The sequence below is a fragment of the Neomonachus schauinslandi genome, chromosome 3 (genome assembly GCF_002201575.2).
Source record: "Neomonachus schauinslandi chromosome 3, ASM220157v2, whole genome shotgun sequence".
NCBI classification, from domain to species: Eukaryota; Metazoa; Chordata; class Mammalia; order Carnivora; family Phocidae; genus Neomonachus; species Neomonachus schauinslandi.
Genome location: NC_058405.1, coordinates 93,801,445 through 93,818,305, shown reverse-complemented (window position 1 = coordinate 93,818,305; position 16,861 = coordinate 93,801,445). Strand labels below are relative to the sequence as shown.

Below are 16,861 nucleotides of genomic sequence, written 5' to 3'. Positions count from 1 at the left end.
GTTTGATGTCAGGATTATCTTGAATATCCTGACCTCCTCCAACTTGCCTGTGTGGCTCTGGACCAGATAGAGCTGTGGGCTGGCAGGCTCCAGGGGATCAGTGTTTTGCTTACTCCCCAGACTTCCTCCAGTCTTTGGGGGCAAGCACAATTCATTCAGTGCTGTTCTGCACCTCTGGCCTGGCTTGGATGGTGTCTCCAAGTTTTAGAAGGTTTGCTGATGAACTGCTTTTATGGCCAAGGTCCTAAGACCATGAAAAATGTATTTCCTACGGAGCTTCTTTACCTACCTGGCATACATACAACTTTGTTTTAAAATCAAGGCCTCTGACTTCACTTCTAAGAATGCTTCTTACAGGAAAACCAGTAGCTATCTTGCTATCTGGAAAACAGGTTTCCAGGCTAGTTGGCTATCTCTCTCTTTCTCTTTTTCTCTCTCTTTTACTATCTATCTAGATTTAATTTTTAGCCACATGGTCCCTCAAGACCCTCACAGGGGTCTTTGGGGTCAAAATCTTTTTCATAATACTAAAATGTCATTTTCTTTTTTTTAAAGATTTTATTTATTTATTTGACAGACAGAGACAAAGTGAGAGAAGGAACACAAGCAGGGGGAGTGGGAGGGGGAGAAGCAGGCTTCCCGCTGAGCAAGATGCCCAGTGTAGGGCTTGATCCCAGGACCGTGGGACCATGACCTGAGCTGAAGGCAGACGCCTAACGACTGAGCCAACCAGGAGCCCCCATTTTTTTCATTCTTATTCTCTCATGATTATACAGTGAGGTTTTCCAGATATTACATGTCATGTGATAATATCATTGCTTTGATGTTAATATATAAAGCATTTATTATTGTTCTTTGTAAATGAATTAATATGTAAGCTACTGAGACCTCAGTAGTCTTGAAGAGTTCTTAAAGGATCCTGAAACTGAAAATTTTGAGAACCACTACTTTAATCTAAGGGGCCTGGCTCACTAGAGAATCATGTATTGGTCCCAACCATTGATTAGGGCAGCCTTATTAGGAAGGAACTCCAATCAGTGGAGTAGGCCCACCCACCACTTATATAACATTGAGAGAGGAAAGTTCTTTCACTAGACAGGTGATTCAGAGAACCATACACATAGAGAGAAAATACTTACAGTGCACAGAAAGAACCTTGAAGTCACTCTACAAACTTACTATATCTGTTACGATATGCTCTAAGCAGACATGGGCTTTCAAAATCCTTTCTCTTACTGATAGATAGCAATTCTCATTGCTAAGTGCAGCCCTTAAATTTGAATCTGCAAAGCATTAATATACAATAATATCAGAACATTAAATGCCATTTCCATATCTGGCATTTCTCTAGCCCAATTAAAATGAATAATATGCACATAAACAGGCCCATAGTTCATATGAATTTGTAGGTTCCTCTGTTTGCCTTTGAGTCTAGAGATGGTGCTATGCAAAGTGCTTTGTGTAATGGGAAGTTATTTTTGTGCAGATATAATAATTATTCTAGAGCTGAATTGAAGAGTCTTAACCTAGGCAATGGAAAGCTGATAGCTCTATTTTTCAAACATACTTTTTGTTAAGCAATCTAGAGACTGATAAGGGCAGAAACAGGTCTTTAGAGCAGACTGATAAAGGCAAAAACAGGTTTTTAGAGCATCTGGCATCCTGGTCACTGACAGTCACAGTGAGAAGGAAACTGAAGATGACGAAGTTGATCTGGAAGGATGAGACAAGGCTGGACAGATGGAGAACAGGAGAGGAAACTTTAAAATAAATCCTTGACAGAAAAAATTTAAATCCTTGGGGCATCTTAACAGATTTCTACATGAAAAGTGTAATATCTCTCCACGAATGCCAATCATCCACAAATAATTCCATTTGTGTTTACACTGGAGGGAGGGCTAAAGAACCAATCTAATTTTGTTCAACAATTTCAGATTAAGAACGTGCTTTCAAAACCGCAGTGTGGATTAAGACGACTTCTAGTGCAGATTCAATGTTTCCTAACAATTGACAGATATTCACAACTTCCACTGTTAGGGGAACCAGATTTAAATGTCATTCGATGATATTAGTCTTGTTCAAAATAGTAAATTCCTAAGAGAAACAAAAAATGATTACTTTAGCTAGAACTATATACTTTTATAATGAAAGAGACCCCAAAGGTTATCTACATATCAACCTTCTTCCTAAAATAGGAATCTCTCCTATATTACCTCCCTCCCCGTACTAAAATACCGTCCCTAAGCTGTCAGTAAGAAAAATCCCTATCTCATGATACAGTTCTCTGTCCCGAACAGATGGACTTCAGTTTCTGGCACCCTGATGAACCCTTCTATTGAAAGCAAATAAACAGATGATATAAAATATTTTTATTTATTTATTTAGCGTGTGCATACACACAGGAGGTGGGGGGGGAGGGAGAGAGACAGAATCCCAAGCAGACTCCCTGCTGAGTGCGGAGCCCAACATGGGCCTCAAGCTTAGGACCTTGAGTTCATGACCTGAGCTGAAATTACGAGTCAGATGCTTAACCACGTGAGCCACCCAAACACCCCAGAATATTTTTTTTTTAATATTTTACAAAACCTATGAGTGAGCAAGAATGTAAGAAAACCTGCAAGGCCATAGAGTTAGTGAAAGCAGAGCTCGAGGAAGGTATATATAACCACTGAGGTTGGCTTTTCTCTTGAAAGTACTTGCCAATGCCAGGTGATCTCAAGTGTTGATTTTTATCATTCAATAACCGCTTTGCAAGTGAAAGAAGAAAAAAAATCTGCAGTGAGAATTTGTAACAGATTGGTCCAGTTCTGTAATTTAAATGCACACACTACGTGGATGGTCCAAAAAACCCACAAGTCAAGACATGTATATGATGGACTTGGGCTGGGGTGTCTCCAGATGCTTGCCAGAAGTAAAAGCAAATCCCCTCTGGAAGAACAGAGATTCAGCTCTAGGCTTCAAAGAATTTCTATTGGTAAATTTCCAGGGCATACGAACTCACAATCAAAATTCGAAAGCATGTACAAAGTATGAGCAAAAAGACAGCAGAAACCGACAGAATCAGACCTGCAAAGACTCAAACATGTGCGGCGCCTGGGTGGCTCAGTTGGTTAAGCGACTGCCTTTGGCTCAGGTCATGATCCTGGAGTCCTGGGATCGAGTCCCGCATTGGGCTCCCTGCTCAGCGGGGAGACTGCTTCTCCCTCTCCTGCTCCCCCCTCTTGTGCTCTCTCTCTCACTCTCTCTGTCAAATAAATAAATAAAATCTTAAAAAAAAAAAAAAAAGACTCAAACACGTACATGGCCATTCTTCCCTGAAGCAACGGAGATTAAGTGTAATTGCTCTTTCACGTAACAGATTTATCTAAAAGTATCCACAGCTCTTTCCTCTCCCCTTCCTATAAAACATGTCAGGACCCTTCCCCATCTTGGCTACTACCCTCTAGAAATACTCCAGCTGACAAGTGACCTTTTCAAGTACTCTTTACTGGAGTCTGAGCCCTGCAGATGGGATGGGACTATCACTCACCCTCTTTGCTTCCATTGACGAAACTGGATAAACATTCTTCAATATTCCTGACTCCCACTAATGAAATCCCATGAATCTCAAAGACCCATATTCATGTAACTGCTGAATCTAAGGCACAGCTCTGGGTTCCAAGGCAGGCAATATGGTATATCTGCCCAGAAAACACTTAACATTTAGGAGGCATGAACAAAATCCAGAACTTCCCACTTTTATCTCCATGAACTACTGTCAGGTCGGATGGCAGGCTCACCAAATCCTGAATTGGTATGACTGATTTTTCTGAAATGAAATGAACAGTTCACATATACCTTCTTTAACAAATGAATTTGTTTGGGCTCATAATTTCAATCTAAGATATTTTTGAATGTTGATTCTTTTCTCCAGTATGCTAGTCACCTCTTCTTTTTTAGCTTTAAGTGATGTCCAAATCTGACAAAACTAATTCTATGCCTTTATCCAAATTGATAAAGACTCTGAAAGGTATAGGTTGTGCTACGCAGCTTGAGACAATCCTACCAGGTCGACAATTCATTAGCTGATACCATTGTTTTCTCTTTTTTTATTGTTACTGTGTATTGCATCAGTCCCTCAGATTTTAGGAAATCTTGGAATATTTTCGAAACCCCACATTTAGCATCATTCTCTCCAGATTTATAGGGTTCCTTAATCTCTAAATTCAGATTACAGTTTAAAATCTCTCTCCCACCTTCCTTTACTTCGCTCAATTAACCTTTACTCAGACCCTATCATGTGTGAGGCACAATGGTAGGTAGTGGGGACATAGAAAGAGACACAGACCTTACCCCTGGACCTCCACAGTGTAGTCAGGGAAAACCGACTCATTCACAAATAAAGGTGTTATCCTCCACATTCTCTCCAAGCCTAAATTGTGCCACAGAGGAAGAGAGAGTTTTGAAAGCTCTTCTTGTTCTGTCTTCTACCTCCCTCCTGTTTTTCCTTCCTTCAACAAATGTTCATGAAAACCCTATTATGTTGGGCACTGGGTATATACAAACATCATTTACAGCAAACATCCTAGTCCTGGGAGACAGGTAGAGACAAATGAAAACAGCGCATTGTTAGCAGTGCTTGGAAGGAGACTGCCAGGAGTGGAGCCACACAACATCACGGAAGAGCCCATCTTAGGAAGGAAAGTCACCCTTCATGGCCACTGGGTGCTTGCAGACACTTGTCGGCCTCTACTGAGCACTTGTTATGCGTTAGGCAACAGAGATACAGAGATGAAAGATGAAATCTTGGCCCTCTGGAAGTTTACAGACTTAGGGTGTGACTTGTCTAACACTCGTGACCTTGTGTGAAGAAATGCAGTCCAGAAGGAAGGAGTATAAAAATCAACCCCTGGAAAAAAACAACAACCTTTTTTTCTATCTGTGGTCATAGCAGGAGGTTCCTAAGAAGCTAACTTCTCCCTTGCCCCATATTTCTTCCCTAGCTCACATGCTAATGCTGCTGGAAAAAATGGTAAAAATGCTTTTCTGTGGTGGGGCTGGCTGATGGGGTTAGAAACATTTCGTATCTAAGCTGACTAGAAACCATACTGGTTCTGACTCAGGCCTGATTCTTATAACAAAGTAGTCAGGGTCTCCCAGCTCCTAAGGTTCCCAAGATCTGCTAATCTTGGCAAGGCCCCTGGGGATCGGTAACTTTCCTCAGTCCCCAGCCCCCCTTAAACTATCCCTTTCCATTTCACCTCAACTGGGTATAGTTTTAAAAAGTCATTCATTGGGGCGCCTGGGTGGCTCAGTTGTTAAGCGTCTGCCTTCGGCTCAGGTCATGATCCCAGGGTCCTGGGATTGAGTCCCACATCGGGCTCCCTGCTCCGCGGGAGGCCTGCTTCTCCCTCTCCCACTCCCCCTGCTTGTGTTCCCTCTCTCGCTGTGTCTCTCTCTGTCAAATAAATAAAAAAATCTTAAAAAAAAAAAAAAAAAAGTCATTCATTCTGCCTGTTTATTCCTAGGACAAAAAGTTCAATATCCACTCTACCAACCAGTTGGCTTTGGGCACATACTGACATTTCAAATGGCAACACAAACCAAATAGCAACTGGCATCACTTTGAGATCACACAGGTTAAATTATTCTGTAATTTCTCTTTTTACAGGCTGACTGACCGCTAACTAGGAGCTCCTGGAGGCAGCATCCTCGTCTTCCTCATACCTCTGCCCTGCCCCCCACACCTGACGCTGTCTGGGACGCAGTGTGCGCATAACAGGTGTTTGCTGCAGGAGGAAATCATCCCATCTCGGGGCTCAGTTCTGTCAGTCCTCTGGCAGAAAAGAAGTCAAGTCAAAGACTGAAAATATCTCTAAAATGATATCAATTTTCTTTGTAACCGTTTGAAAAAGCTAACTGGAATCGCCCCACCTGGAAATACGAAACCAGGGTAGAGAAACAACAACACAAAGGCAGTTACCTCAAGAGGGTGGATGACATATTAACAACTGACTCTTCTGGGTTAATCCCATCTGATTTAGAGAAATTCCCCGAGGAGGCGCCAGCCGCAGCGTGGTGCCTAGCATCACTTGGTTTCTAACAGTTCCTACAGGGGTCCACTATCACCCATTCGTTCTTACTCCAGACCGGCTGCCAACCAAGAGGCTGGCGGCCGCCTGGCCCAAACAATTGGTCCCCAGAGGAATATGTGACCTAAGCCATGGCAAACAGAGATCGTCCTTAGGACTTTACGCACAGAAGCGGGGAAGGTGCTAGAAGACTGACAGTCCGTGGTGAAGCTGCCAGGTGGCAACAGAGGAGAGAAACGAAGTGAAGCAAGGGCAGAGAGATGACAGACACAAGCCTACTGGAGTCCCTGGGACCCCTGCATTCACAGACCTCCCAGTTATGACAGCTGATAAACGTTCCCTTTTTGCTTATACCATTCTGGGCAGCTTCTATCACTTGCAAACAAAAGGCTCCTACACAGCATACTGTCCAGGTGAGCGAGTGCAGAACTTAAGAGGCAGCTTTCTTTGCTGGTTTTGCATCATAGTGGAATATAAATTATCACAGAAGAGAGGGACAAAGTCTAACCAAATGTGGTTGTATGCATTCTCTAGAGGAGACTTTCTTTCCTTTGTGCTTTTATATGTGCAGCCCCGACCATACCCTGGCTATGACCTCTTTTCGGCTACACCCAGCTCTAATTATCTGAGCTCCCCCAGGTGCTCCTGCAAGATAAAATTTCAAGACAGTCTGGGCTTCCGATTAACTGCCAGAGAATGGTCCTCAGAATCAAAAGTTCAGAAGCAACGGTGCCAGAATTTCTTAATTGCCGGAAAGGAACATTTCCGAAACTTATTAAGAAAAAGAATACCTTCCACAAATAAGTCCTTTGATGGCCGAAAATTCATGAAGAAGATGACAGTCTTCTGGCCAGGATGTTACAATCTAGAGGGTTGTAGGAGATTATTTTCCAGTGATATGAAAAACCACATATGCACACACCCCAAACAGAAACTTCCACAGCTTTTAGCAGCATAGATGTGATTGTGTGTGAGTGCCTGGGCCACACCATTTTCATTTTACTTATTTCTGTGGCTAGTTCCCAACATGACCTGGCCTCTTCTCTCTACTTAGCCCAAGATAGGCAGCTGGATGGTGAAAGAATCTAATGAGGCTTTTTCACTGCAAGCCTGGAAGGCAGACACGAAGGATGACGGCAAAGGAGACCTTCCCTGCTTTCCCCTGCAGACGCTCTACCTTGCCAAGGAGACAGGTTTCAAAGTCAGACAGTCCTGTATGTGAACCTGGAACTTCTTAGCTACATGATACTGGACAAGTTACTGAACCCTTTAGTATCTTCATCTGCAAAATGGATATAATATCACATACTTAAATACTGAACACCAACATTACCAGGTCCTTGGCCAGGCTCTGAGGTTACAGAGAGGAGTAAAACATGGTCCACATACACATAAACAGAGAGTTTCAGCTGCACATGAGTAAGTATAATGATGAAGGACGGCAGAAGATTATATGCAAGGAGGCAGCCCACTGCTCTGAGAATTAATGTGATGATGGTATAAAAGGCACTGAGCACAGAGAAGGCACACAGGATAGATTCTTCTGATTCCCCAAGGCAGATGCATGCTTCTAGATTTACAAAATGTTCTAAGATTCTGTCTCAGGGAGATGCTGACCAAGGAATGATTTAGCTGGCTGTCAAGTATGAAAGTGGTTGAAATGGTACATGGTTGGTTAACGTGTGGCATTAGGGAGAGTCCCTACTTGCCCTTCTAGGGACCTGGTACCTTCCCTGGGTCAGCTTCCTTCCCTCTCTTCTGGCTCAGGCTAGTGGGGGATTCCAGAGCAGAAGTGGGTTTTGGACAGTCAGGCTTTTTAGTGCTTTGCAAATCACAGTCACAGACTCTCCTTCCCAATAAAAATGGATGCTAAGATGCAGTGAGCATATTAGACATCAACACGAAAAAGCACAGCAGTGTCTCATCTAGCACATTCTGGGAAGGGCATTACCCTTCGAAAAAAAGGGGAGATGGTGCTCCTTAGCCGAGAGCCTACATGAACTCATGAATTATATATCTGGGAGCTTCTTCACATTCCTCTTCCCTGCTGCTTTACAGGAACCATATTAAATTGAGTTACATATCTCAGAGGTTTGCTTTGAAACACATGGGCTACTTATCATGTTACACTATTATAAGAACTTGTGAACTTTACAAATCAAAGAGAAGCCTGCACATGTGTTTTACCACATTTTTATATCCCAATGCCTGTCAAGTTTCCAACTTGCACCAGGCCGGCTGTCTGATTCATTCCTTGGTCACAAAATCATTTTCACTCTTTCATCCTCCCAAAACTATCTTGTCCCTTTCCTTTTCTTCACTAAGCAAAACTCCACCCTGTTCACAGCCTAATTTGGGTTTCTTTCAAGTGCCTCTGATGGCTTCCCTTTGGGGCATCCCTCAATACCATCCCCACTTCCAAGGGATTCATTACTGAAACCCTGAAGGTAAGGGCATGGATTTTAGATAAATTGCCAGTGCCTGGTATCAGCCTAATTCATGGCAGTAAGATTATATATATACATATATATAATTTATTTATTTATTTGACAGAGAGAGACAGCGAGAGAGGGAACACAAGCAAGGGGAGTGGGAAAGGGAGAAGCAGGCTTCCCACAGAGCAGGGAGCCTGATGCAGGACTCAATCCCAGGACCCTGGGGTCATGACCTGAGCTGAAGGCAGACGCTTAACGACTGAGCCACCCAGGCGCCCCTCATGGCAGTAAGATTAAAGTGAAAAACATACACACTGTGGTGGACAACCCACGAAAGCCCTATCCTTCTGCCTCCTGGTGTTCAGGCCTTTGTGTAAGCCCCTCCCCTGAATGGGGGTGGGACCTGTGACTTGTTTCTAATCAACAGAAGACAGCAAAGTGATGGGATAGATGTGAGTGCATATACATAGCTATTACAGAGAAGTGTAATGTCTAGCCTATGAGGAGGTGCTCTCCCTTGCTGGCTTTGATGAAACAAGTAGCAATGCTGGGGAAGGCCACATGGCAAGGAACTGAGGGCAGCCTCCAGCTGGCAGCCAGCAAGAGCTGAGGACTTCAGCCAACAGGCTGAATGCTGCTAACAACCACATGAGCTTAGAAGTGGATCCTGCCCCAGTTGAGCCTCAGATGAGAAAGCAGCCCCGGGCAGCACCTTCACTGCAATCTTGTGAGAGTCCTAAACAAAGAATCCTGCTAATCTATGCTCAACTGCTGACCCACAGAGACTGTGAGATAATAAATGTGTGTTGTTTTAAGCTCTATGGGCTATGCAGCAATAGATAACTAATTATATGAACAAACAGAGAAAAAGTAAAGTATGCTCTGGCATCTGAAAGCCGACCTGGCATTCTCAGCAAGGCCTTGATGTTGCTGGGAGTTGCCCTGCACATACTTGGTCTTGGTGTTAAACACAGGTAATTCCAAAGAATGTCAACATCACACAAGGTCTTGAAGATGAAGGCAAAAACACGACCACTCTGTAATCATGTCTGAACATGGACAAAACCTAATCATTGCTCAAATCACAAAAATGGACCAAACATCCCCCTATACTGGCTAATATGAGTACACAGCTTTAACCCTGACTCATTACCCCATCTTTTAAATTTTTTTTCATTCCTCCATCTTATAAAATTTATTTAGACACTCATCTATAGAATTGCCCTTCCTTAAAACATCCAACACAGAGCAAAGCCCTACCTTCTTGGTCCTTCCCTCAAAACCCCTAAAACAAGCCCAAATCCCATAGTAAGTCTTTTCTAATGCCTCCTTACTGAGATGCCGTATGGCTCCCCACTGGTGCACAGTCTCCCCCACCAGCACCAACAATAAACCCTACTGTTCAACTACAGTTGTGTTCCTCATGGTCTCTGGTGGGAGGCCACTGATAAAACAAGAGCAAACAATAATGCAAACAACTGCAACAAAGCCAAACATAACGTCACCATGGAATTTGCATAAAATTAGAGGAGTGTAAACCAATAAAGTAAGAAACAGTCCATATACAGTTTAAATTAGATCAAAACCACAAAAATACAGTAAGCTATCTCTAAGTAAGTATAAAGAAATTATGAATAAATGGTATTAGGAGAGTGGACAGGAGGAGGAAAATTAGCACGGATCCCATTTTAGACTAAATAAAAGTGAACTCCACATAAGTTAAAGAATTAAACATAATCAGTAAAAGATGAACTGAAATGTAATGGATTACTTTACTAGATCCATGGAAAAATGATGACTCTGTCACCTGGAAACAGTAACAAAAAGATCCACTGATTTAGGTACAAATTCCTTGTTTATAATGAAAAGCAATTCAAAAATAAAAGAACAGCCAAGAAATACTTCTGTGATGAAATACATAAATACAGAATACAGACTATATACAAATTTACAAGAAAAACATCACATATCCAAAAGATAAATGAGTACAGGGAATAACAGACAATTTACATAGTAGAAAACAGAGTAAACAAAACATGGAACCATGGTCCAACCTCTTGGGTTCAAAGACGTGCCATTTTATGGTACTAAAGTAGCAAGTTAGACAAATGAACAAAGTTGGAAATGTTGGGCCATGGAGAAGCCCCTTCACCACTGACAGTATTTTATGTTGTTACAACTTATTTGTAAAGCAACAAAGAGAGGTCATAACCCAACATCCAACTCCTAGGAAACCTTTTAGTAGAAACTATCTGCTCAGAGTTTACGACAGCGTTATCCACAATGGCAAACACAAACAAAAGTCGAACAATAGGGAAATGTTTGAGGAATTGGGCTGCATTAACACATGGATTATCCAATATTCAAATAACTGCAAAGGCCAGAAACACAGAAAATGTTTAGGATTTGAAATGACATAAAAAAAAAATGCAGACTATAAAAAAGCAAATGAAAGCAACCATTAGCTGAATAGCTATCACGTGCCAGACACTGTTCAAGGCATTTAGTCACATTTTACTTAATCTTCACAACACCCTGACAGCAAAGTAATATTATCCCCATTTTATAGGGGGAGATAGGAGGACAAGAGGGTTTAAATAAATTGGTCAAGGTCATACAGCTGGGAAGTAAGGAGACAGATATGAACCAAGATATAACTTCAAATGCTGTCTTCTTAACTATATCACCCTACCTCTTTTAGATATACATGATGGCTGCAACTAGGAATAACCATGGATATGTGGGACAGACCCTGGGGGGTAATATGTAAATGTGAGATGACTGTGATATGGGAATAGGATTAATAGGATTTAATTTTAAAAATCATTACCTTTAATGCTGTATGATCTACATACATAATGCAAACAACACAGACAGTCAAGCAGTGAACTCTGGACCTCTAATTCTTCATGAGAAGTTTAATTATATATGTCCTTAGAAAGAGACCTGTCCAAAACTACTTCTAATGTCACTCTCTTCTGGAAGAATGGAATGTAGTAGAGAGTGCAGCCACTGGTGTTGAGTATAGATCACTGTACAAGGGTGAGGAGGGGAAAGTTCAGGGGATAAGAGAACCAGAAGGAGACATGGACATGCAGAGCTGACTAGGGAAAGAGGTAAGCTTCAGGACTCCCAGGCAAGGAGAGGCATACTACCAACAAAGGAGGGTCAGCCTGCTTGCTTTCCCTCTTAAAATAATCTGAGCTCCTATCTGCCTGCAGTGGGTAAGTATGAAGACAAAAGTCAGGGCCCCTGCAGTGAGTGCCCCATCTTCTAGTTGTCCTTTTTTAAAAACTGGATTCAGCAATGCTATGTGGCAACATAAGGGCAAATGTAGACTCATACTCTTGTCATCCACGTGTGTGCCGACCACAAATCAAGAAACTTTCTTCTTGGGGCAATGAATGAATCATTCTCCTCAACTACATTTTCAAGGCTTTTAAGCTGGTTTGTACTTTTAGGATTATCTAAGTCCTTTTCCGGTCAAATCTCTGAGGACACTTTGACCACAGTCACCTTTCCTGGGTGGCAAATTGAAACAGAGGACACTTTGGACTCTATGAAAGTTGGATTAGAAAACCCATAGTAAGAAGCACTGACTTGGGAGGGGGGGCATAGGGGAAACATGAGAATCGCACCCCCAGACATTCTAAGCCATTTTACTCACTGTATTGCTCAAAGACCCCTCACTTGGTGGGAGGTGACCACCTGCTGTGTTTACAGTAGGTCATAACTCTCAGTTTCAGGAGACATCCCTTCCCCAAGTACATCATCTGTACAAAATCACTTCAGAATATTGCACGGAGGGTCAGAGCAGAACTAATTTGTGGTCAAGGTTCTGAGACAGGGAAAGCAAAGCTGGATGTTTCAACAGACATCAACGTTTTAGGGGGATGGATTGAGTATGGCTGGGAAAGGAAGGATGTGAAACAATGCCCTGTAAATCTGATTTTACTGATACTACATCTCAGCCGGACCAGAATCAGTTATGTGCAAAATGATTAATCACTGTCTCCCTGAAATAGTCAAGGTCCTGCTGCCCATTCTTAGGATAGAAAAAAATCTAACACTGAAATATGACTTTCAGGCTTTAGTTCATTCTATACCCTTTTAATAAAGTGGAACAAAAAATTTTGCCTTGGGCTTGGCTGAGTTATGGGGTTTGTCTCCTAAGTGGCAAAGCTTATTCTTCGACCCAATCACCAAACTGAGCCCGAGTTATAAGAAGCCTGGTACAGAAGGAAAAATGTCTGTGCTATACCTCAGGAATCAATTTATCAGATGCGATCATTGCTCTGAGAGACAGGTTTTCTCTTTATATGTATGGAAAAATTGGCACTACAGAAGAAAATTAACTGAGCTAACGGGCAAATGCTGACGGCTTTGCATGGCATGCATGTTTCTAACAAATGTTGCTGCTGAATTACAACTTGACTCCATCGATGATGCAAAAGGGTTTAGGGAAACAGAACAAATCCTGGGGGCATGACCTGAGGCAAAGACTCCAGCCAGGCCCCCACGTACCTTCTCTGCATACTCGGACACAATCTGCTTGATCTCAGCGGAGCAGAGTCCCACGATTTGGCCCACCGAGCTGGCGGTGAGGCGGCTCTGCAATCACAGGGAGAGGGGGTTCTAGGTCATGCTTGTCTTTCACAGAACTGGAAAATCTGAACGCTCTGAGTCGTAGAGCAAAAACAGATAATATTCCCAGGGGGAAGAGTACTCTGGCTTTTGTTTAGGTATCCATCAACAAGGAATGGGGAAACAAGCCTTGGGACAAATGTTAAGCCATCTCTCTACCTTCTGAGTCATTCGGTTGATTGTGCCAGATTCTCCCTGGTCCCTGGGTGCCCCTGGGAAATCGTTCTTTACCCCAAATACCCCATCTCAGGGTCTCTTCCTCAGCATTACTGACAGAGCCTGTAGGGAACATGGAGGGCTGACAACTCAGGGGAAAAAGAAGTACAAATGGGAGAGGAACAGGAATCTTAGAACTCTCCAAATATCTTTTAACTACCAAAGGCCTTTCCTGCCCTAAAAAGGAGGGATCCTTTCAAAGCCCTTGGTGAAACCTTTTGGACAGGCCTTGAGCTCTGGAAGACCAACGATAAATGCGGTATTCTATTTTCTACCCAGATGGCGTGGGAAGGAAACAGAAGACGAGGGCTCTTCTGGCATGGGTGGTTATGGAGAGGCAGGGCTGAACCACGGCTCCTCTACAGAGGGTAGAGGGACCCTCCCAAGGGTCCTTCCAGACCCCCAGAGGTTCCCAAGGATGGCAACGTTATGCACTGGCAGAAAGCTTCCTAAAAGAAAGACCCTAAGGAAAGAGGAAGCATTGACTGCTGAAAAGACAGGGCTCTGATGAAGGGGGTCCCTCTGGGAGGAGGCCCCCAGGGGCAGCGCAGGGCGGTTCCACGTCCCCACCTCCACACCGCGCCCCCCGCGCAGTCCCCCCTCACCTCCTCATTCGCCATGGCAGTCATCTTGGTCATCAACGACTGAATACGTTGCTGGAAGAGGAATGGGGAAAAGTAGCAGTGAGTGGACCCCAGCGCCTAAGGCTTCCGCGACGGGTCTACACAGACCTTTCTGGTACAATCCAAGGGTTGTTTACTTGCTCTCTCATAGTGAGGCTCATGGGGGAAGGGGTGAGAAAAGGAAACTGGAAAGAGTGTGAGAGGCCAGCTAACAGCAGTGTGGGAGGCAGCTAGCCATTTTGCAAAGCTGGGGATGAAGGGGCACTTTCTCCCCAGATGACTGAAACAGAAACCCCAGGGACCTATGTGGGCCACACACCTCTTCAGCAGCTTGAAGCTCATCTTCCTCATGGGCATCAGCTTTTTCCGCAGCCGAGAGCCCTGCGGAAAGTGTCGTCTTCTTGTCCTCGGCCTGGAAAGGAAGATGCAAAAATAGCTGGGCCCTGGAGACGAAGACTCAGTAGAGAAAGGACAACAACGCAAAGGGGCACAGATCTGTGAAAGACAACACGCAGATCTGGAAAGGTGAACCGGTCCCTGACAAAGAGTGGGGAATCCAGAGACCTGAGCTTCCAGTCCAACCACAGACCGAGCAGGTCGAGCTCCGGGCCTTGGCCCATGCCTTGCTCCATTGCTGCACTGCTTGCTGATTCAATTCCTATCAGGTCGCACACATTTGCCAGATTTATCCTTTGACTGGGGTTCCCCTTTGCTTTAACGCCTTCAAAAGCAAATCACTGCCTAAAGGAGTGTTTTACTCAAACGGCCAGTTGAGACCCATCAGTGGGACATGAAAGTCCTTTAGCAGGTATGGCCAGCATCTACATAAATTAAGCAAAAATAGGAGAACAGGACACACCAGAGTGCTTTGCATGTAGTAAAGGGGTAAGTACTGCTGTGTGAAACTTTTATTCTGGAGGGGGGGTGGGGTGGGGTGTGTGTGTGTGTGTGTGTGTGTGTGTGTGTGTGTACTGAATCATGATGAAAAATAGAATTCTTACTGCCGAGAGTGGTCAACAAAGTTTAAAAACCACTGGCCTGAAGGATAAACATCGAACTGCTTCACCTGGTGATCAAGTTTTTTTGCTCTGGACCCAGCCTCAGGCTCTAAATGTATCCAACACCACGCTCAAGACACCTGGATTAAACGCTGTTTCTCAAACCTGCACGGCAAGTCTAGAGTGCTTGGTGTTAACTCCATCTCTGCACCCACCAGCTGGGTGACCACCGGCTTGCCTTCTCTGGATATCAGGGTCTTCTTGGGTTGAAAAAGAGAACTGGTGGTCTCAGACACCCCCCTTAGACCATCCCAATGCTAGAAGGCCTTTCTATAACCTGCCTGTAACTGACCCCAGGGAACACTGTGAGCTCCTAATTGCCAGGTATACAGGTATCCCCTGCTTTCGAAAGCTCGTGTTAGGCCACTTTGCTTTCACAAAAGACCTACATTGGTACCTATTGTTGCTGACCAAAAGAAATCTGAAAAGGATTTTTGTTTTTACAATAAAAGGTGAAAGTGAAAACAGTTTTCAGTGTTTGTTTAGCCGTGAGCCATTAAGAGGGAGTGTGTAACCTGGGCGGTGAGGGTGGGCTGCCAAGCTCCTCCCCTGGGAACAACACTCAGCATCTCAGCATCAAGCTGCCAGAGCTTAGAGCTGTATCTGAGCATCTGTGCTTTATCTCAATTTATTTTGTGTGTCTGTTAGTAAGGCGTGTATCAGAAAAGCCTAAGAGGTTATTTTTTGGGTCTAGGAATGCTCAAAAAATTTTTTCATATAAATTAATGGCAATTGCTTCTTTGCTTTATACCATTTGGGCTTATAAAAGGCTTTATAGGTACACTCTACTTTGCAATAGTGGAGGAAACCCATATCTGTATTTGTAGACAAGCCCAAGGTGAATACTATTTAATGGGCATCACATGACTTTTCCAATCATAATTAATACACCCAATACCCACACGCACAGACATTCTTTTCAGACTAAATTACATACCAAATTGAATGTACACATCAAATTCTTATTATGTATCAGATGCCACCTGACATATACTCAAATCCAGAAAACACCTTGCTTTGGAGGAAATGACTGTTTAGTTCGGAATAAAAACACCACTGTGGAAAAAGTAAATGACGAGAAGACCAAGAAAGAAGCTATCCTAATCGATGATAAATAAATAAACGCCACTGATAAAATAGCTAGTGCTTACTAAATATCTCCTGTGTGATGAGTCAGTCTTCCCACCAATGCTGCGAGCTAAGGCACGGCGAGTCGGTACACCGTCCGAAGTCATGCAGGGGAGGGATCTGAAACCAGCCAGCCTGGCTTCAGCACACACGCTCCCAGTCACCATCCGTGCCCTCCGCTGACTGAGACAGCAACCACCACGTAACGTGGTGAGAGGCTGGGAGCCAGGGCAGGCTTTCTGGAGGGACTGAAGGATAGGGGTTCTGGACAGAGGGGGACGGGGGGTGGCCGGAGAACAGAGCAGAGGGAGGAAGTGTCCAATGCAAGAAACTCTGGGCGTCTGCTGGGGAACGAGGGAAAAAAGGGTACCCAAAGATCTCGGACTCTAGGACTCTGCTTTTTAAGAGGCCACTGACAACTTTAGTTAGCACTTCATTATTTAAAAGGCAGTGGTCAAGAGCACAGGCTTTGATGTCACACAGACCTGCCTGGGTTCAGATTCTTATTATGGCACTTTAAGGGCTTACGTGATCTTGGACAAATCCCGGAGCCTCTTTGAGCCTCACAGCTTTCTGACCTCGGCTTTTCTGAAAAAAGGTAGTGTCTTCTTCATAGAGTTGTTCAGAGAAGTAAGTGAAAAAAAAAAAAAAATACATGCAGAGCCCTGAACAAAGGGCCTGAGACA

At 43.7% G+C, this 16,861-nt stretch overlaps 1 protein-coding gene across 4 annotated transcripts in view; it reads right to left on the bottom strand.

Moving 5' to 3' along the window:
* Positions 1-16,861, bottom strand: part of CCDC93 (coiled-coil domain containing 93) — an 89,539-nt gene that overhangs the window by 34,183 nt on the left and 38,495 nt on the right. For 2 of the 4 annotated variants that reach the window (XM_021695794.1, XM_021695797.1), the window contains exons 9-12: positions 16,704-16,763; positions 14,309-14,401; positions 13,972-14,022; positions 13,031-13,117 (exon numbers count right to left, since the gene is read on the bottom strand). In XM_021695794.1, the coding sequence (XP_021551469.1) occupies positions 13,031-13,117; positions 13,972-14,022; positions 14,309-14,401; positions 16,704-16,763 (291 nt within the window). The remainder of the gene's footprint in view (positions 1-13,030; positions 13,118-13,971; positions 14,023-14,308; positions 14,402-16,703; positions 16,764-16,861) is intronic. The other 2 variants (XM_021695795.1, XM_021695796.1) reach the window with 1 other exon arrangement.